The following is a 22922-nucleotide window of genomic DNA, read 5'->3' on the forward strand; positions in this document are numbered from 1 at the left end:
AATTTTTCACCATTTTACTGGTTGCCGGTGTGATCTCTATATTGTCAGCACATGTTCATTGATACAGGTGAATTTAATTATAAATTACAGGAGCATCACAAACTTGGAATGCAATTATTTCTTACAATTTTGAAAAGGTGCCAATAATTTTGTCCAATCCATTTTTGGAGTTTTGCCTGGAATGTGTCAGATTGGGCTTTTTGTTTCTCCATTTTTTTGTGTCATACCAATACAAACAAAAGAAGTAAACATGAGCATGCCTAAACCTTTGTAATTGTAACAATTTTCTGGGCGAAGTGGTGCAATATCTGACAGAAATACAGGGGTGCCAATATTTTTTTACCGTATATACCATAGCTTGTAAACCCTAAAATGTTCACACAGACTCGATAATATACACTGATTTGGGTTATTTTTACCCCAAAAATTTAGCAGAATACATTTTAGCCTAAACTTATGAAGAAAGATTATTTGCAAAAATTTGACACAAACTAAAGGGAAAAGTGTCCCCCCCCCCCCATATGTTCAGTATTTTTTTCCCTTATATAGCAAAAAAAAATTAAAAACCCAGTGGCTATTAAATACCACCAAAAGAAAGCTCTACCTGTCTCAGAAAAATGATAAAAAGTTAATTTGGGTACAGTGCTGCATGACTGAGTAATTGTCATTCAATGTGTGAGTGCTGAAATCTGAAAATTGGCCTGGGCAAAAAGGGGTTGAAAGTGTTTGTTATCGAGGTGGTTAAAAAGCGTGTTGGAGGAGGTTTAAGCATAGTTAGGAATAGCCTGGACTTCTACGCTAAAGCTTTCAGTGGCCTAAGCACTTAACGAGTATGCAGCTTCATCTTTTAAACCTCGACTGTGTTTCAATTAAAGCTGGTGCCATGACCTCTGCCCCCAGGTTTCCTGTCACAGGGTGGCTCCTTTCTCTTGCAGCATTATATGGAGCCACCCTTGCATGCAGGGACTACAGTTGTCTCTCTCTCTACCAGTGGCTGCCGCTCCATTAGGGGTGTCGCCCCCCCCCCCCCCCACAATCTAAGCGCCCGGCCCCTAATCTACATGCAGGGTCCCGGATGCATGGATTTCAATGGGTTCTTTTTTTGAAGCACATTATTACAGCCCGAGGCTCTAATTGGCCTCAAAAAAGGGTGGGCTCGGGCTGAGCCCACCCAGTCGTGTGACAATAGAGAATTCGTATTCGCTATTGTCATCCTGCTTCCCCAATTCGTCCCAATTGAAGTGCACTTGGTATAACGTCGCCTGGGAGCTGGTGCTACAGAGGAAGCATCGGCTTATGCAGCTCCTGCTCCCTTGCGCTGCCAGCGCCTGCTTGATGCACTTTGATGTTCTGGGATGGCAAATTGGCAACCCATTGATCGCAATCTGAGCTTGCCGATCTGCCATCCCAGAGTATGGACATGTGCTTCCGTGGTTTGAGGCCGCAGGCCACGGGTTGAGCACCCCTGCTGTAGACCATAAATGGCTTTGTGACTGGGCACAGGTGAGAGTGAGACTATACAGAAAGATGCATATCTATGTACTAAGGAGATAACATCACAGCCATTGTTACCTTCAGTGAATGATAGTGAATAGTTGGAAGACTCCATCCCAGCAAATCAACAATTGGCAGGAAATTCTGTAGACCAGTGTTTGTCAGCTGTGGTGAAGGAAGCCTGGGACCCTGTTTGCCCAGGATTAGTGACATGACTTGCCATGGTAAGGATGCAAAGGTTGGCCACCAGCACCATAACCAATCAGTGATGCTCCAGAGCAGGATGCATGGCATCCTTTAGCCCTATAATGTTGGGGTGCTGGCCTGTCCGCACCTTGGGAATGCATGATGCTGATTCAAGGTAAGTGGCATGCAGGTCAACCTCCAGCATTCAAATGAGGATGGAAGTCTGCCTCCTCCAGATCGCCTCTGCTTTGATGCTGGGATCAAAAGGTGGGGCACTGATGTGAAGAGGGGACTGTGTGATTGGGAGAACCTCTGATGGGGGGCTCTGATGTTAAGAAGGACTCTGTGATAAATGTGACGGAGCCTCTGATGTAAAGTTAATTTCATTAGTTACATAGTAGGTGAGGTCAAAAAAAGACACAAGTCCAACCTATGTGTGTGGTTATATGTCAGTATTACAGTATTATATGTCAGAGATGTTCCATCTCTGTGTCCTCCTGGGGATATACAGCCAATCTAACCATAAGCTCTCTAAGTGTATTTGCATGGTTCCACATGGACTACTGAGCAGACACGGTCTATGGGCTGTTTGGTGCCCTTCTATGGATGATGGAACGCTATAACCTATACATTTATTCCTGCGGATTAATGGCAACTTTTTGGTTTTTCTTTGCTGGAAATGAACCCTGAAATTGGTTGTATATGGAGACAGTTGATGGTCACCTACCTCTATTGACAAGACTTTGACATCTATGTCCAAATAAATTTGGACTACCACTGTTTTGAACTTGTGAAAGCCTCCTTATAAGTGAGACCCTCTCTTGTATTAACTGAAACCTGAATGTGTCCTGAAGAATTTTTCTACAAAACGCGTAGACGCATTGGGGCTTGTATCATGTATATTCTCATATAGATGATTTTTTATAACCTTTTGTCGATGTCTTTGTTTTGTATGCATTTATATTTAATAAAATGTATTATATTGTTATTCTGACTATGCTCTCTTAGGTTTGCTTTGCCTTTAAAGTCCGTCCAGGGGCTCCCTGTTGAGCCATATACATAGTTCTTAGCCACATCACGTGCATTTCTGCTGAGAGAGTAGCCTCAGGAACAATCCCGAACAATGCTATCTTTGGATCATAATGAACCTGTGCGAAGCACAAGGAATTCAAAATGTCAAATACACCTTCCTAGTAACGATTCAGTTTGGGACAACGCCACAACATATGTATGAGAGTACCTACATCAGTAGTACATCTTGGACAATTGAATGTAGCTGCCTTGCCCCAAGAGTGCAACTTCAAAAGGAATATAATGAGTTCTATGAATAATAAACAGCTGTGTCAAACACTGTGAGGAGGCTAGGGATACCCCAAATAAGTTCTTCAGAGCTTGCTCCCACTCCTCGTCACTGAGTGTCTCCAGAGCTTTTCACCACCGTCTAGAGCAGTGATGGCAAACCTTGGCACCCCAGATGTTTAGGAACTACATTTCCCACGATGCTCAACTACACTGCAGATTACATGAGCATCATGGGAAATGTAGTTCCAAAACATCTGGGGTGCCAAGGTTCACCATCACTGGTCTATAGCTACCCTCTAGTAAATGTGTTCTAGTTTTCTCTTGTAGAGAAGAATATATGTTCCCAATGAGTCCCTGTTTAGAATCCCTTGTCTTACAGTGACTGTCATAGCTAGAACTGATGAAGGGTTATATTTTAATAAAAAGTTCTTTGGTCGACTCTGCAGGGCAGCTTCGCAGCTGTAAATATTGAAAAAATGTCTTATTAGGCAAATTATATCTCTCTGCCAGTTTGTCAAATGGTTGCAAAACCTCATTATCCAAAAGTTGACAAAGAAGCAGAATACCAGCTCTTTTCCATAAATCAAAATTTTCACGTTTTACTACCTCAGTTGCAGATTATTCCATATGGGCATATATTGAGTATATCCCCCATGATGGATTAGATAAAATGTGGGATAGTTACGTTTACTATAAAAGTGGTGGGCTACTCTTGACTGTACCGGTGGATTTATCAGTAATTGAGAAAATATAATTTGTTGTATGGGGTCCTCACAGTCTACAATATTCCAGCCATACAATTGCTGAAGTTGAGATGCCAGATAGTACAATCTGGCATTAGGAACAGCCAGACCTCCCTCATCCTTAGACAACTGCAAAATTTCCAATCTAATGCGAGGATGTTTATTCTTCCAAATAAGAGCTCTAAACAAGGTATCTATTTGTCTAAAGATTTTCAGAGGAAGCCACACAGGACAATTATGTAACAAATATAACAATTGTGGCATCCATATCATCTTTATCAAATTAGCTCTAACAATTTTCGTTAAGGGCAACTTACTCCAAATTTTCCCCTTTTGTTTAAACTGCTTAAACCACTTCAGCCCCAGAAGATTTGGCTGCTCAATGACCAGACCATTCTTTGCGATGCGGCACTTCGTCGCTTTAACTCACAATTGCGTGGTCGTGCGTCTCTGTACCCAAACAAAATTGACGTCCTTTTTTTCCCACAAATAGAGCTTTCTTTTGGTGGTATTTGATCATCTCTGCAGTTTTTTTTTTTTTTTTTTGCGCTATAAACAAAAAAAGAGACAATTTTGAAAAAAAAACCCCACAATATTTTGTACTTTTTGCTATAATAAACATCGCCAATTTTTTTTTTTTAAAAAAAGCAAATTTTTTCCTCAGTTTAGGCCCATATGTATTCTTCTACATATTTTTGGTAATAAAAATCGATATTAGCGTATACTGGTTTGCGCAAAAGTTATAGCGTCTACAAAATACGGGAAAGATTTATGGCATTTGTAGTATTTTCTTGTTTTACTAGTAATGTCGGTGATCTGCGATTTTTATCGGGACATTTACACGGTAATCAGTGCATTTGTATAGCACTGATCGCTGTATAAATGACAATGGTCCCAAAATAGTGTCAAAAGTGTCCACCATAATGTGGCAGTCACGATAAAAAAAAAAAAAAAATTGCAGATTGCCGTCATTGCTAATAAAAAAAAATTAATAATAAAAATGCCATAAATCCATCCCCTATTTTGTAGACGCTATAACTTTTGCGAAAACCAAATGCTTATTGCGATTTTTTTTACCAAAAATATGTAGAAAAATACATATTGGCCTAAACTGAGGAAAAAAATGTTATATTTTTTGGGGGTATTTATTATAGCAAAAAGTAAAAAAAATTGTTTTTTTTTTCAAAATTGTCGCTCTTTTTTTTGTTTATAGCGCAAAAAATAAAAACCACAGAGGTGATCAGATACCACCAAAAGAAAGCTCTATTTGTGGGGAAAAAAGGATGTCAATTTTGTTTGGGTAGAGCGTCGCACAACCGCGCAATTGTCAGTTAAAGCGACGCAGTGCCGAATCGCAAAAAATGGCCCGGTCAGTCAGCAGCCAAATCTTCCGGGGCTGAAGTAATTAAAGATGAGTTAAAGATGACGAAGTATCTCTCAAAAATAAAAGTGTATCGTCAGCATATAAAGCAATCTTGTCCTCTCCCAACAATCTGCGAAATCCAATAATATTTGATGACTGACCTGTGTAAATTAATTAGCTGAGAGATGTAAATTGCTGAACTGCTTAATGTCGTGAATGGAGTATCTCACTTGAGCAGAACCTTGTCAACGACAGAAAGAATCTCTACAAACCATGAATAAGCAGACACAAATAGTTTATTTATTTTTTTATTTGTTCCTACAAGGAGTGTGCTATAGTACAGAGGGCGTGCAGAGACATAACATTTCCAGTCATACATAATCTGTCAGTGTGTTGTCCTGTATTTCATGTTTTTTGTTCCACAGGCGTCTCTAATACTTGAACCCGGGGGGGCCTACGGCTCACACTGTACTATCGAGGAGAGGAAAACGTGTGAAGGCTCCGAATCCCATCATAGCCTTCAGATAGAACAAATCTCTAAGGTCAGCCCCCCTCGAGGAGAGAGGAGGAAATAAAAGTGCGTTCTTGCATGACGGGACCAAATAAGAACTCCCATCCAATAAACAAGATACTGATTTCCCTTTATCATCCTGGATACACCATTGTCAAGTAGTCCAGTCACGGCGTCTTCAAGTGTGCATGACGCAGTGGCAGCCATTATTTTGAGATGAACCAGCATATGGCCTATGAATCCACTAGCAACTGGTGATACAACTGAAGCATGATGGAGGACCTAACAGTAGCTCATGGGTGTAAGGCTGGACATTAGTCCATCAAAACTATATAATGAAAAGACCATTTTTTTTTTTTTACCTTATATTAGTCACGATTTAAAAAATGATCATTAAAACATTAAAGAAATTATAACCAGAGTTTACCCCTTGCATACATCCTCTGACCTCCGCTGTGTCTTCTTGGCCTTAACCGTTTCCTAGTTGCAATCTGTAGATGAACATTCTCATGTACAGTGCCTCGTGTTGGGAGAGCGTTAATCTAAATTCTATTTTGCAACTAGGGCGGGGGGGCACATGGCCTTTTGGTCAGGTCCTCCTCCTCTCATGGGGTCTCCCTTCAGGGGAGCCTCACCTAGTAAGCCTTGCTTCAGCAGGCCTCCCGAAGAAAGGGGTCCACCCTGTTTTGGCTGAGTGGACCACGAGTAACCCCAGTCTCTGTCAGGAACCTTGCACCCCAGGACATCAGAGCTAGGGTCCTTTCTCTTTGGAGGAGGACCGTGTGTACTTTCTGTGCATGTTTTATGTGCTTGGCTTCTAAATGCACCCGGTGTTGAGTTGTGTGTGCTCACTGCACTGCGGAGCTTCAAAAACTATCTTTGTTTTTTGCGTATGGCCATTAATATTTGTTGCTTTGCAGCAGTTTAAAGAGAACAGGAAGTGTCATGGACTGCACTAAGACTGATCATTCTGTTAGTTACAGCTTAGTCAAGACACCGGTTCATTACTGGGCATTTGTCTAAGAACATTTGTAAGTTTACTGATGAATTCTTGAATTTAGAACTTTGTAAATGGTGTACTGAATCCCTTTGTTAATAAGCCATACAAAGGTGGTGGTCATTTAGTAAACCTTCTTCCACCCCGGAAGCCAATGGCACAGATGGTGTTAGTTTCTAGTGAATTGATAGGCCGCATATCAAAATGGCTGCTTTCACCGGCTGTAGTTTATAGATCTGATTTTCTTTTTTTTTTTTGTTTTTCTTTTTTTTTTGTTTTAACATCCCATACAAACCCCATCCCCAATTTGCAGTTTATAAAGGTCTGCAAAAAAAAAAAATCACCAAAATAGCAATATAAAAAAAGTTTAAATTCAAGCCTACTTGCTGATATAACTTGTATCTAAAAGAATTTTGTTAGTTGCAAAGATTTAGCCTTTGTGTAGTAGTTGGTCACATTCATCTGGACTTGTTCTGTAATGTTGACGAGGTTTCGTAGCTCATTCAAGCAGTTTCTTCAATTCTAAATCGTGTCAGGAAAATACCCCAGCAATATACAGCATATCCAAAAGACTAACACCAGGGAAATAATCTGGTAAATTTAGCACCGCGTAGCGAGGAATGCAAAGACCTGTACATTGGGGGGGTGGGGGAAAGCAATCTCTCGACAAAGAAATGGCCCAACATAGGAGGGCAAGACTCATGAGTTTTCCTACACTTTAAAGAAAAACAGACATTCTTTTGAACAAAGTGAGGTGCACATTTTGGACAGAGAGGACAACTTGTTCAACAAGAGGCGTAAAAGAGGCCAAACTGGAACAACCATTCCTTAACAGTGGTGGGGGACCTTCAACACCATCTGTCTTCTGTATATGATGCCATTTTAAAGAATAGGTTCATCTTTAGTAATACGTCCTCTCACCCCGAGTCCCCAACTGTAACAGCGTTCGGGGGTTCTTCTCCCATTTAAAATGGGTGCAACTAGCACAACCGCATAATTCATAGTGATCTGTAAATCAATACACGACAGATCCCGTCTTTGACCGCGGCAGACTGATTTGCAGTTCTCAGAGGGCACTGATTAATGTCCCTACAGTCCATTGACACTCCACGGTGCTCAATAACTGTCTGCCCGTACCTCTGCATGGGCAGAGAGACGATTGTGGGTGCAATGATCTGCAGGCTCCTGCAGAAAAAAAAACCCAACAAATGCACATTTTTTACTTGCAAAAACATGTGCATTTATTATTTTTTGCACAAAAGGTGAATTAGCCTTAAAAAATCTCTACTCCGCCCATGATTTGATGCCAATTCACATGCGTAAATTGAAGGAATAAAGCCTGTGCAGACATCAAGGACGACAATATGCAACTGGAACAGAATGGTTCTTCTGCAACTTTCACAACTCTCATCCTGTTTTTGGGCAAATCCATCTGCCTTTCCATGATCATTAGATTAAAGTGTTTAGGTTACATGTGGGGTATCTTCTCGGCATTTATTAGAACTGATGAAGTGGTTTAGATAAGCTACCAAACTTCTTATACAAGTCCAGCTGAATGTGACCAACTAGTACTAGGTTAACCATGGCCTGACGAAATAAGAACCTTCAAGGACAATTTAGCCTTCGAGTTCTACACCCAGATTGGAAATCTCTCTTTTTTTCGGTTTTCAAATTTACTGGATGACTATGAATGGTCAAGTCTGATAGGTAATGTACTAATGACTTAGACTGGATGATTGTGAATGGCCAGGTCAGATAGGCAAAGTGCTAATGACTTATGATGCCCCGTACACACGGTCGGACTTTGTTCGGACATTCCGACAACAAAATCCTAGGATTTTTTCCGACGGATGTTGGCTCAAACTTGTCTTGCATACACACGGTCACACAAAGTTGTCGGAAAATCCTGCTCTCCAACTTTGTGTGTCGGAAAATCCGATGGAAAATTACCGATGGTGCCCACACACGGTCGGAATTTCTGACAACACGCTCCGATCGGACATTTTTAGACTGGTTGGCTGAAGGGCCAGGTTGCATAGGTAATGGGCTAATGACTTAGACTGGGTGACTGTGAATGGCCAACCTGAAGGAAATGTGCTAATGATTTAGACTGGATGACTGAGAGGACAGGCCCGATAGATAATGTGCTAATGACCCTGACTAGATGACTGTGAATGGCCAGGTATTATAGGCAATGTAGAAACAATATGGAAGGCGCACGCACCTAGTGCATTACCAAAAAACATTTTTTCAATAATAAAAACCATAAAAAGTGGGTACTCACAAAGTGGCAACTATCAATGAGCCATAAAACCAAACGACGGGGTATAAAGCCGACGTGTTTCGGGGGGAGCACCCCCTTCCTCAGAGCCAAGCTAGTAGGTATGTGTCCGCACTGCTCAACATTGTTTGGTTTTATGGCTCATTGATAGTTGCCACTTTGTGAGTACCCACTTTTTATTGGTTTTATTACTGAATAAATGTTTTTTGGTATTGTATTAGGTGCGTGCGCCTTCCATTAGGTTTTATCTTTGTAGTATAAATCGGATTACCCCATCTGAGGAGGGCAGCATCTGCCTAGTTCAAGAATACTGTTGTCCTTGCTGCTTTTTACCACAGAAGATCTCTTGAAGTGCTGGAAGTGACTGCTTGCCTTGATGATAGGCAATGTGCTAATCACTAATGCCCCATACACACGATCGGATTTTCCGACGGAAAATGTGTGATAGGACCTTGTCGTCGGAAATTCCGACCGTGTGTAGGCTCCATCACACATTTTCCATCGGATTTTCCGACACACAAAGTTTGAGAGCAGGCTATAAAATTTTCCGACAACAAAATCCGTTGTCGGAAATTCCGATCGTGTGTACACAAATCCGACGGACAAAGTGCCACGCATGCTCAGAATAAATAAAGAGATGAAAGCTATTGGCCACTGCCCGTATATAGTCCCGACGTACGTGTTTTACGTCAACGCGTTTAGAACGATCGGATTTTCCGACAACTTTGTGTGACCGTGTGTATGCAAAACAAGTTTGAGCCAACATCCGTTGGAAAAAATCCTAGGATTTTGTTGTCGGAATGTCCGAACAAAGTCCGACCGTGTGTACGGGGCATTAGACTGGATGACTGTGAATGGCCAGGTATGAGAGGCAATGTGATAATGACTTAGACTGTATGACTGTGAACGGCCAGGCCTGATAGGATGTACTGTAAAATAATAAATGGATCTAGCTATCACTAAACCACCTGTAACCTTTCAAAAACGATTGAAGGTGTGAGAAAATGTGATTTATTGATGCAGAACAGGGATATGCAATTAGCGGACCTCCAGCTGTTGCAAAACTACAAGTCCCATCATACCTCTGCCTCATGGGACTTGTAGTTCTGCAACAGCTGGAGGTCCGTTAATTGCAATTCCCTGATGTAGAAAAACTAAACACTCTCAGCATGTAAACCATAGATTTTCCATTTAACGGAAAAGGTGTTGTGAAGATCTGTGAATTTAATCTGGAGTTTCTGACCTGATCTCTCACATGGGATCACTCGTCATCAGCCTCTATATGTCAAGTCAAACCGCTATAAATGAACTCTTCCTAATGTATTCTGGTATTAATGATTCTACATTTAGGTTTCCATTCTCAGCATAACATCTATGCCATTCATCCATACCTTCCAGCAGGATTATGGCACGTTGTGTCACAGAAAACCTGTCACATAGGAAGCTAGGTGACAGTATTAAAGAACAGACAGGAACTAGGACAAAAATCAGTGACCTCTGGTTGGGTATTTTGTCATCATCAGGATCAGTTTAGTATGCTTAGAATACTTTGGGTCTAAAATCCAGAAACCAAAACAATGTGCGCACAAAGAAGCTGAGAAAATCTTAAATGAAGAAATTGCTGTGCTGCAAGGAGGTCATTAAAATGCATGATGGTTATTGAGATGTTGGAGGGGAAATGGCTTATGATGGCTCATGTGGGACTGCAGAACATAGCAGCTGAGCCTCCTTGAAGGTTGAAACCACCTGGTTCTTCTGGATCTGCTGAGCAGGCGAGTATCTGAACCCAAGACAATGCTGCATGACAGGTAAGCAGAGGAGTGACTGAAGTTCTTCTTTAGGTACACATACTCAGGCTGCTTAAATACAATGGTAAAACTAAGTAAGGTAGGCCTTGGGGCTTAAGAACTCAACAAAAGAATGGTGTCCCTACAACAGCTGAGATACTTTGAAGACAAGCCTAAGGGCTTGTTCAGAAAAAGTAGGCGACTGAGCTGCGGGTTTACCCGACTTCCTACCCAAACACAGAAATGCAGCCACTCAGGGCTGTACATATGCCACAGCCCACTGCAAAAATGAAATGGCCTTCAGCGGACAGTACTGCCACCAAACACGACCCACTCTGCAACCGTGAGCAAGTGGGCCAGAATTCTAATGCCGTGTACACACGATCAGAATTTCGGCCCGCAAAAGACCGATGAGAGTTTTTCGTCGGAAAATGCAACCGTGTGTATGCTCCACTGGTCTTTTGCTGGCGGAATTCCAGCCAGCAAAAGATTGGGAGCATGCTCTCAATTTTTCGGTCGGGAAAAGTTCCTATCCGAAAATGCGTTTGTCTGTGGAAGTTCCGACGCGCAAAATCCCTACGCATGCGCGGAAACAATTTGATGCATGCTCGGAAGTATTGAACTTCATTGTCTCGGCTCGTCGTAGTGTTGTACGTCACCGCGTTCTTGACGGTCGTAATTTCAGCGAACTTTTGCGTGACCGTGTGTATGCAAGGCAAACTTGAGCGGAATCCCGTCGGAAAAGCCGTCATATCTTTTTCCAACGAGAAGTCCGACCGAGTGTACGCGGCATTAGGGTTTAAACGGGTAAAAAGGTGTAAAAAGGAGGCAACATACTGCCCCCTTCAGTGCCTGTCAAAGGCAATATGAAAAGCAATTCACTGCATATCCCTTTTTAAAGGCTGGGCAATAAAAGCTGCACATATAAATGAGCCCTAAAGGTTGCATTGGAACATTTTTCCTACAACCTTCTGTGAAAACAATACCCTTCCCCTCTTTGAGAAAGAACATATTCAATACTATGCATAACTGTGTAACACTTCAGTCCAATTTCTACCCTTCCCGCTGTCACTTGGGGACAATAACGGGAAAAAAAAGCTTCCCAATCGGTCAGTAGAGTCAGTGCGTCTATTTTAAAACAAACAAAAAAAAAAAAACCACTGTACACACTGGAGTGGATTTGCTTTACAAGGATACATCTGTTTTCTAAGCATGTCAACTGAGTGTTCTAAAAACTTGTAAATCTGTAATCCTAACGTTAAACAGGTCAAGAAAAGAACAAAAAGAAAAAAAAACAAATAACGACTACATCAGTGCAATAAGAAAACCGCCACCCGCACCTGGCAGAAGCATTACCAAAATCCTATATTCCCTTGTTCATCTTGGCACAGCGTACAAATCTTGGAAGAAATAAAATGGCATTGGGTATGGAAAACCCGGGAGGAGGTGTCACGTGCCGCGCGCGATATAGAAAATGTTGCCCCTAAACGGAGATATGTTTTAAAAGGAGATGTCTGGGGGAGGGGGGGGGGGGGTGTTGGGGACACTCCCGGGTTTTGTTCAGTGTATAGTGCTCGGCACCGTCTGCTCTCTTCAGGAATGGTGGCTGTTGATCAGCCCTCGGAGCTGCTTGGCCACCGTTTCAATGAGCTTCTGCTTGTCTTTTTCATTCCTCCGGAACTGAGCGAAGACGTTGTTCTTCCTGCTGGGGTCTTTCATCCTGAGAAAACAGGAACAGGAGGAGTTAGACCAGTGGTTTGTTAACTTATGAGATACAGGGGGGGGGGCCTCAAATGAGGCTAATGACATCAGGGCCGCACATAATGGTCAATATATGTAATGCTTCAGGGGACTGTCAGGAACTGCCGACCTAATAGAGGAATTGAGGGTCAGAGAGTAAGGACAGGATACATTGTTGGCTGGGGATATGCTGCAGAAGACAATTTGAGCAACACTTTACAACATGAGGGCAGACAGTACAGTTATAATACAATTCAATTCAATACAGGAGGGATCAGGGGGGCCCTGCCCATTAGAGCTTACAATCTTTTTAGGGATCGCCTAAAAGTGGATAGAGTTGGAGATAGTCGGACAGATTGGGGAAGGGAATTTCAAAGGATGGGAGAAGTCCTGGAGGTGAGCATGGGAGGAGGTAATGAGGGTGGCTAGAGAGCAGGAGGTCTTGGGAGGAACGAAGAGGATGATTTGGTTGGTATTTTGAGATCAGGTTAGTGATGTAGCTGGGGGGCAGAGTTGTGGATGGCTTTGTAAGTTGTTGTTAAGTGTTTTGAATTTAATTTGTTGGGTGAGTGGAAGCCAGTGTAGGGATTGTCAGAGAGGGGTGGCATACACTGAGCGGTTTGTAAGGTGGATGAGTCTAGCAGCAGCTTTCACAATGAACTGAAGGGGGATACTTAGCTACTTGCCGACCGCCTGCCGCAAGGTGGCGCGGCTGCGTCAACCGACGTACCTGTACGTCGTTTCCTGCACTAGCCCGTGTGGGTGCGCGCACGACGATTGGCCAGAGGGAGAGCCAATCAGCGGGTCCGGCAGACGCGATTGTCCGCTGGCCACCCACGACTGTTCCCCACAAAGGCAGAACGGGGATCTGCTTATGTAAACAAGGAAGATTGCCGTTCTGACAGGGGAGGACACAGAGATCTTGTCTTAATGCTAAGCAGGAACACGGATCTCTGTGTTTTCACAGTCAGTCCATCCCCCACACAGTTAGCAAGCACTCTCGGGGAACACACTTAACCCCTTGATTGCCCCTGGTGTTAACCCCTTCCCTGCCAGTGTCATTAGTACAGTGGCAGTGCATATTTTTAGCAATGATCACGTTAATAATGTCACTGGTTCCCAAAAAAGTGTCAGTGTCCGATTTGTCCTCCGCAATGTCATAGTCCCGCTAAAAATCGCTGATTGCCGCCATTACTAGTAAAAAAAATTAATAAATACAAAATTCCAAAAAAATATCCCATAATTTGTAGATATTATAACTTTTGCACAAACCAATCAATATACACTTAGTGGGATTTTTTTTTACCAAAAACATGTAGCAGAATACATACTGGCCTAAATTGATGAAGAAATTAGATTTTTTTTTTTTTTATTGGGTATGTTTTATAGCAGAAAGTAAAAATTGTCTATAGCGTAAAAAAATAAAAACAGCAGAGATTATCAAATACCACCAAAAGAAAGCTCTATTTGTGGAAAAAAAAGGACATCAGTTTTATTTGGGTACAACGTTACACGACTGCACAGTTGTCGGTTAAAGTAACGCAGTGACGTATCGCAAAAAATGGCCTGGTCATTAAAAGGGGTTGTAAAACCTTCCGTTTATTAAGTGGTTAAAGGGAAGCCAATGAGGAGGGAGTTGCAGCGGGTCGAGGCGAGAGATACCCAGGGAGTGAATCAGGAGCTTTGCGGTTTCATTGGTTAGGAAGGGATCTATTTTGGAGATGTTGTGGAGGTTGGGGCAGCAAGCCTTGGAAAGTGATTGGATGTGGGGCTGAAAAGAGAGTTCAGATTCCAGGATAACACCTAGCACCCTGACATGTGGGGGACGGGTGGATGGTTGTGCCATTGCTCTTGACAGGGAAGTCAGGGGAAGAGGCACCTGGGGGGGGGGGGGGAATATTATGAGCTTGGACAGAACAGGAAGAAGAGGACCCCATGTGTCACGTGACTGGATAGGAGACTTTAAATACATAAGGTACGTATATACTGGAGGGGCTAATTTTTAAGCTGAAATTGGGCTTTATGCCTTGGCTAAAATATACAAGCGTCCTTAAACAGCCAGTTCATCCAAAATGTTTTTTGTTGCTGGGTGTTGTATGGCAGCAACTAGCAAAAGACCATCCTCTATATGGTTGATTTCAGACATGGGCTCAAACTGCACCCAACCATCTGCTCCTAAAGCGATTATAAACCTAAACGTTTCTTTTTTTTAATAACAAGCATGTTATACTTACCTGCTCCATGTAATGGTTTAGCACAGAGCAGCCCAGATCCTCTTCTACGGTCCCCTGCCGGCGCTCATGGCTCCTCCTCCTTGCTCAGCACCACCATAGCAAGCTGCTTGCATGCAGGTGGTTATTTTTTTTTACCTTAATGTAGAGAATGCATTAAAGTAAAAAAAAACCTTCTACTGTTAAAACCAAGGAATAACTAAAACGCAAGAACAAAAATGTAATATATTGCGGCTTACCAGTCCTTGGATGTGGCAGCTGTATTCGTTTTAATTTTTCAAGCTAGGCACAAATTGAGCAAAATAATGGAGGGAAACAAAGACAGACATGTTTGATGTCCAGTTTGGGTGGCAACCATGGCTCACTCCAGCCATCTAAGTGCTGGTAAGCTCTGATACATTACGTTTTTGGATTTAGATGAGGAAATTGCTACTGCAACCCCCACAAAAGGTTGCTGCTGGGATGTCTATTGAGTGCTACCTCCCCCCTCCTTCCATAGGTATGACCTGGCACAGCTGGGAAATATGAAAATAGAAAACATTGCATGCATTTGCACTAACAAAAGTTTAGGACTGCTGGACCATACACGTGCATGGCTGCCTTCCTATCCAATGCCTGTAGGTACAGTATCTTTACCCTTTCGACCATCTGAAATGTCAGGACTACCGGTGCTCAGGCTGGAGGAACATCACACCTTACAAGTTGCTGTCAAACAAGAAGCTGCCCTATACTTGGTACCATCCAAAAATGTGAATACTTTATTGGCTTCTTAATAAAAATCCATTGGAAAAGGCAGCCTGCCTATATCTAAAGCAGCCAAACACAATCATCTGATTAAAATGAATGGCTGAACGGCAAGCCTGGAAAAAAAAACCCATCTGTCCCCTTCCAGGGGGTAAAAGATCGCATGACTGCTTTGATGCTTAATGCACAAATGCCGAGCATCTGCACCCACTCTCACGCCAAGTTCCTTAAAATTTGGGAGCCATGGCTGTCATATGCCTTTTCTTCCCTCTACCCAGCCAGCTTTGGCCACCTGTGATGGACGGTCCTGGTGTTCCCGAGCCCTTACCTTCTCCCCATCTTTCAGCCTCTAACCTTCTGGCCTCCCTTTCTTCCCCAAATTTCTGTACCCATTCTCTAGCTCCTTACTTGGTAGGTGGGCTAGCTCCTTTTCCCTAGCTTAATTTTTCCATCTAACTTTCCTCTGGTCTCTGTCTCTCTTTCTTCTATTTTTCCGATGAGCTTCAAAAACACAAGAAAGACTAAAACAGGCAAGAAGAGAACTCACAGATAAAGGAAGCAAACAAATTTACTGCACCGACAGGCATTTAAAAATGATATTAATATGCAGTAAAATCACTCTCTGGACTAGTAAACACAACACAGAAAGTTACAAGATAGCTCAAAACCAGGCAGAATAAGCAACATCCAGACGACATGCACAAACAATCTGTTTGAAGCTTTTGTTCACAACAAAAAGTAACAGCAAGAATGCAACCATACTTACACACGATGTATTCTTTACCAGGTGAACAGAATGGAAGGAACAACAAAAAAAAAAAAGCAAAATAGATGGGAGAAAATGAAATGGACAAAAGCTGGTCAAGGTCTGACCAGACCACAGATTATAAACAGGCGCTGCCAATGACAAGACAGAACATAAGCGATGAAATAACAAAAGAGATAAAATGTAATGCAACCGGAAACTATTTCTACCAAAAATGAACCCATAGGAGATGGCTTATGAAAGGTTGGTGTATATTATTGCATTATTTTACTGCATTGCTCTAAAAGTTCTAAATAATAACTTTACTCCACTTTTAGTGGGACTAGAGATGGAGGAGGAGGAAGTGGAGGTATTAAAGGGAGGTTATGAAAGTGGGAGCAGGTTGACGTTATGGTGGAGAAAGTTTAAGAAAAAGTGGATGAAGTTATAGAGATGGAAGGGTGCGTAAGATAGTAATGAAGTTTTATAGAGAAAAGAGGAGTGAGAAAGCAATGGAGTTATGAAAGGTGAAATTTTGGAAAAGGAAGGCAAAGTGAGAGAGGAATTATGTTATGGAGAAGAAAGGGAGGTGAAAGAGGAATAAAACTAAGGATGAAGAAGGGGAGCTGAGAGAAGGATAAAGTTATGCAGCAGTTTGAAGTTGTGCAAGAGGGAAGGTAGGTAAGAGAAAGATGAAGTTAGAGAGGAGAAACTTGACTTGAGAGAGAGGGGAAGTTAAGGTGGAGAAAGAGCAGGTGAGAGAGATGAAGTTTAGGAGGAATGGGAGGTGAGAGGGTTGAGGAATGGGAGGTGAGAAATGGATAAGTTTAAGGAGGAGGAACGAGAGGGAGGTGAGAGAGGGATGAAGTTAAGGAGAAAGAATGGGAGGTTAGAGGGATGAGGTTAAGAAGGAGGAATGGGAGGTGAAAGGGGAATGAAGTTAAGGAGGAGGAACAGGAGGTGAGAGAGGGATGAAGTTATGGAGGAGGAACAGGAGGTAGGAGAAGGATAAAGTTATGGAGGAGGAACAGGAGATGAGAGAGGGATGAAGTTAAGGAGGAGGAACGGGAGGTGAGAGGAGGACGAGGTCACGGAGGAGGAATGGGAGGCAAGAGAGGGATGAAGTTAAGGAGAAGGAACGGGAGGCGAGAGAGGCATGAAGTTAAGAAGAAGGAAAAAGAGGTGAGAGAGGGATGGGGTTAAGGAGAAGGAACGGGAGGTGAGAGAGGGATGTGGTTAAGGAACGGGAGGTGAGAGAGGGATGAGGTTAAGGAGAAAGAACGGGAGGTGAGAGGAGGATGAAGCTAATGAGGAGGTGAGAGGAGCATAGGGTTAAGGAGGAAGAATTGGAGGCAAGAGAGGAATGAAGTTAAGGAGGGGGAACGGAAGGTGAAAGAGGGATGAAGTTATGGAGGAGGCACAGGAGACGAGAGGGGGATGAGGTTACAGAGGAGGAACAGGAAACGAGAGGGGGATGTGGTTACGGAGGAGGAACGGGAGGTGAGAGAGGAATGACGTTCAGGAGAAGGAACAGGAGGTGAGGGATAAGGTAAAGGAGGAGGAATGGGAAGTGAGTGAGGGAACGGGAGGTGAGAGGGGCATGGGTTTAAGGAGGAGGAATGGGAGATAAGAGCGAGATGAAACTAAGGAGGAGGAATGGAAAGCAAGAGAGGGATGAAGTGAAAATAAAGTGGTAATACTGCGCCAACCTCAGGTGTAAGCAGCCAACACAACAATCAGACTAATTGTAATGTGAAATATAAAATAAAGAGAGGGATGAAGCCAAGGTGGAGAAGAAATGGGAGGTGAGAGAGGGATGAAGTTAAGGAGAAGGAATGGGAGGTGAGAGAGGGATGACATTCAGGAGCAGGAACAGGAGGTGAGGGATGAGGTAAAGGAGGAGGAACGGGAGGTGAGTGAGGGATGAAGCTAAGGAGGAGGAACAGGAGGTGAGAGGACCATAGGGTTAAGGAGGAGGAATTGGAGGCAAGAGAGGAATGAAGTTAAGGAGGAGGAACGGAAGGTGAAAGGGGGATGAAGTTATGGAGGAGGCACAGGAGACGAGAGGGGGATGAGGTGACGGAGGAGGAACAGAAGACGAGAGGGGGATGTGGTTATGGAGGAGGAACGGGAGGCGAGAGAGGGATGACGTTCAGAAGAAGGAACAGGAGGTGAAGGATAAGGTAAAGGAGGAGGAATGGGAAGTGAGTGAGGGAACGGGAGGTGAGAGGGGCATGGGTTTAAGGAGGAGGAATGGGAAGCAAGAGAGGGATGAAGTGAAAATAAAATGGTAATACTGCGCCAACCTCAGGTGTAAGTAGCCAACACAACAATCAGACTAATTGTAATGTGAAATATAAAATAAAGAGAGGGATGAAGCCAAGGAGGAGAAGAAACGGGAGGCGAGAGAGGGATGAAGTTAAGGAGAAGGAATGGGAGGTGAGAGAGGGATGACGTTCAGGAGAAGGAACAGGAGGTGAGGCATAAGGTAAAGGAGGAGGAATGGGAAGTGAGTGAGGGATGAGGTTAAAGTGGAAGTAAACCCCCCTTCCGTTTTCAGCCACGGAAGCTGCTTCCATCTTGGCCTCTGTTTAATCTACAACTGCCATGATGTTGCACATGTGATCAGTTCTGACACTGGCCATTGGGATGAAGTTAAGGAGGAGAAGTGGGAAGTGAAAGAGGGTAAAGTATGCAGGAGGAAATGGACCCAAAAGAGGAATAAGTTATGGACGGGGAGATGAATGAAGGATAAAGTTATGGAGGGAAAAGGGGGATAAACCTGCTTAAATATATAATGTGCAATCTTAGGCAGCTGCCTGCGGGATAAGTCGTAAAAATGAAATGTGGTGTGTAAATGTCAGAGTGGAGTGAATTATGAGAGTGACATTCCTGACTGTCTCTAACAAATGGCACCTGCGACACTAAAAAATAATTATAGACATTCCCTTAGACACCGCCTATCCTCCTTCGTGTGGGTCAGTATCAGGACACGATGAATACAGGTGTCCCTGTGACATCTCTGAAGGCAGAGATCCACCCTGCTCTTTAGTCTGCCAAGTCTGATTTATGGCCATTTGATACTACGTGGCAGAGAAGGGATAAACGGTGCAGTTACAAAACCTTACCTTTTAAAATATAAAGTCAATTGCACATATTGCAAATTGTAGCTTCATAGAGTAATTCATTTAGCGGTTTATTAATGAACAGCCACCAGCCCAGTAGTGGCCCTAATAGAGCAACTGATTCTTTTTATATGCAAGTTGTTTACAATTTGCACCACAAGTCTTTTTTAACTTCTTGTTCTCTTTTTTATGTGCTCCCTGTACACAATTTTAATTGCACTAGAAAAAACTATCTAAATAAATTAAGTATGTAGCGATTCAAGGAAATCAGTTATAACAGAAATACGTGGGCTATCACTGGTGGGGATCTTTATCTGAAAAAAGCAAACCCAGAACAAGCAGGTGCATAAGAAAGCCAGACTGAGCTTGTTCACAAAATGTACTGAAGCTGTGATTCAGAATGACCAACTATTAGTATTTTTAGAAGTACAGGTCAGGGTGCTAAAAGTGTCCCTTTTACTTACTCCTCTTTCACCTATATCTCTTTCATGACCTCTGACATGCATATGGCATTTCTGACAAAACGGGTGGGCTTTGAGGGGAAGAGAACTCCAAATTTCAGATGTGCTGAGGAATGTAGTGCCAGATTTTTAAGAGAAAGGTATAAAAAAAAGTATGTATTTTGGGAATACCCAGGAAGTTTATAAGATCTTCCATCTTATGATCTGTATTATGGTGGGGTCCCTCTTGCTGCCGGCCTCGCCATTCAATGGTGACATGGATTCTACTCGGAAGAGTCCATCAGTGCGGTCCTCACAGGGGCCTTTAGACTATGAGCAGCTCCATCATGGTGCAAGGGGCTACAACAGGACTGTGCAGTGGGCCTGGACAGTAGCAGCGGATCACTTACTGGAAGAGGCATCACAAGATAAACTCTGGTAAGTAAAAAATGGTCGAGGAGGGTTATTTATTTATTTTTTTAATGATGAGGTGGGAGTTACAAAGCTCGTTTGGCTGTACTTCTCCTGTGGCTCACAGGAGTGCCGTTCGTTCTGCACCCCTGTGACCCCTTTTCAGCAGACAGCGAGCTGAAGCTCGCTGTCGGATGACACCACAGAGCCAGTCCACAATTAGGTTGTGATCCGCCCACATGCCTGGGACCGTCACCTGGCTCAGCCTCTCAGCGACCCACTGAGAGCCTGAGCCGGCCGCTCCCACCCCCTCCACAGCCCATTGTTCCAGTGAGTGTGGGGGGCAGAGCAGAGAGCCGGTGACAGTCACCAGTTTTCTGCTCAGGGATCCCTGAGAACCAAGTGATCGGCAGTGTTTGATCGTTTAGTTCTCAGTGTTAGAAATGGCGGGGGGGACACATGCAGCATCAGACTGATGCTACAAAAAAAAAAAAAAAAAAAGAAAAAAAAAGAAATACCCATACTTCTGTTTTAATTGAAGACGCTTATTGGCTACCTTGCACAGATACACCAGATTTTGCACTTTCCAGTTTTAGTAAATCAACCCCAATGTGGCAAAAATTGTGATTCTGCTTTAGTCAAATAGGTTCTTATTTTACACGCTTTGATAAGTGAGCCCATTGTTAAACAGGAAACCTACTTCTCCAGCAGAGTAAGGGCCATGGTTGGGTTGACACGCAGGTATTTACAGTTCGGTTGTCCGTAGTCAGCCAAGTAAGCAGACCAGTCCCATTTGATAAAAAGATCCAGCAACTGCGGAGAGAGAGAGAGGACATAACGTTCAGACATTTGTGTTGGTGTTTATTTTTCGGTTTACGTAGAGGTTACATGTAGAGAACAAATGGGCTCAGCTGAGCCAAGACATATATTTACAAAGAAAATCAGAATTGGTCAGGGTCACGCTGAACCCGATATCAGGGGAACAATAAGTGTAGGAAAATTTGACACACACACACAATCAACCAACAAGCACACTTGCCAACTAAGTTGTTTAAAGGAAGCCTCACAGGACTAAGTAAACCATATTTAAGATGGGTATATCTGAAGCTTGTGCTGCAGGGGACTCTATCCACAAAGTCCAGATGTTATGAGATTTATTAGGGAAGGTTTCTGTCAACCTGTATTTATCGGCGTATAACACGCACCCCAATTTTAAGAGGGAGGTTTAAGGAAAAAAATCTTTTTACAGTACACAGTCCCCCTCCCCTGCACAGTACACAGCCCCCCATCCAGTATACAGCCCCCTCCCTCCAGTACACAGCCCCTCCCTCCAGTACACAGCCCCTCCCTCCAGTACACAGCCCCTCCCTCCAGTACACAGCCCCTCCCTCCAGTACACAGCCCCTCCATCCAGTACACAGCCCCTCCCCAGTACACAGCCCCTCCCTCCAGTACACAGCCCCTCCCTCCAGTACACAGCCCTCCCTCCAGTACACAGCCCTCCCTCCAGTACACAGCCCTTTTCACTCCCAGGAGACCCCCAGTCTCCTGGGCCAGCACTGCCAGCATACTCTACAGTTAAGAAAAAAAATCACTTCCGGCACCCTTTACACTGCTCCTCCTGTGTCACTCAAATTGTAAAACAAAGCTTCCATGTACCTTATTAGCTCTGTTTTTTTTTCACTGATCTGGTCACATGACTGCTCTCCTCTGACGTTACATAGATGGTCACGTGACCGTTCTTCTCCTCCAATCTAAAGCTACACTCGGGAGGAGGAGAGCAGCTGGAAAAAATCGAGCTATTGAGATATTTAGAAGCTTCGTTTTACGACACTGACACAGGAGGAGCGGTGTATGAGAAGGGGCTGGCAAGTGATTTTTTTCCCAACTTTAGACTATGCAGGCAGCGCTGTCCCAGGGCCAGGAGAGGCGGAGGGGCCGGCCTGACACCCCCCCCCCACCCCAATGGGTGGCTCCCGGACAGCCTGATCGCTGCCCCCTGTTGGTAAAACATTATATCGGCGTATAACACGCAGGAACTGTTTACCCTCTATTTTCAGTGGAAAAAAAGTGCGTGTTATACGCCAAGAAATACGGTACATTACACTTGGGGAGAACCGCGTTGATCACACCACTGCTCAGCTCACAGCGATAGGGAGGAGGAGGGTTGTTAACACTGCAGGCTCTGCTTTTGTAGTGTAATCACTGCACGGGTAGAAAGCGGTACAACAAGATTGCACCTGGTGAGAATCTGTGTCAGTTTACTATAACGGGAAAACTGGCAAATTTCCTCTGTCAGGTGCGCCATTTCACTCCGAGAATGGAAACTGACGCATGTGGCACGGAGAGACCCATAACAGGTCTATCTCCTTCGTTATGTGGTGTACACCACTTCTGACATTATAATGGTGCAGGAAGCTTTGTCAATTCCATGGAACGCATTAATTTGTTAGGGGCACAAGATCATTAAGAATACTTAAGAGACGGACTTTGGATGGTAGAGGATTGGTAAACCTGAGGTGAGTTTTTATCATGGAGAGTAGTGAATGTCAGAAACACGGGTCAATTCCACAATATATAATATATTGTAGCAAGAGAGTCACCACATATGTAGCACTGGGCATGAGACCCATGCGGTGCAGTGTGTTGGTGGTTGGCAATGGTAAATAATGCAATGTGCAAAAGCTATGAAGCTGGCCACACACATGGCATATTTCATTCAATCTCAACCATTTCCAAGCCACCAGGAATTGCAAGTAATCACCAGTATTGGTGAACCAGCAGAATACGGTTAATTTTACAGGCGATATGTGACAGCTGTA

The 22922-nt window shown here is 43.5% G+C and overlaps 1 protein-coding gene across 1 annotated transcript in view; it reads right to left on the reverse strand.

Annotated features, from left to right (window-relative positions):
• Positions 1–10385: 10385 nt before the first annotated feature.
• Positions 10386–22922, reverse strand: part of EXOC6B (exocyst complex component 6B) — a 443087-nt gene continuing 430550 nt past the window's right edge. Inside the window, exons 21-22 of the mRNA XM_073611059.1 lie at positions 20801–20913; positions 10386–12384 (exon numbers count right to left, since the gene is read on the reverse strand). Of these exons, the coding sequence (XP_073467160.1) occupies positions 12258–12384; positions 20801–20913 (240 nt within the window). The 3' untranslated portion in view covers positions 10386–12257. The remainder of the gene's footprint in view (positions 12385–20800; positions 20914–22922) is intronic.

The sequence above is a fragment of the Aquarana catesbeiana genome, linkage group LG01, assembly GCF_042186555.1.
Source record: "Aquarana catesbeiana isolate 2022-GZ linkage group LG01, ASM4218655v1, whole genome shotgun sequence".
In the NCBI taxonomy this organism is placed as follows: Eukaryota; Metazoa; Chordata; class Amphibia; order Anura; family Ranidae; genus Aquarana; species Aquarana catesbeiana.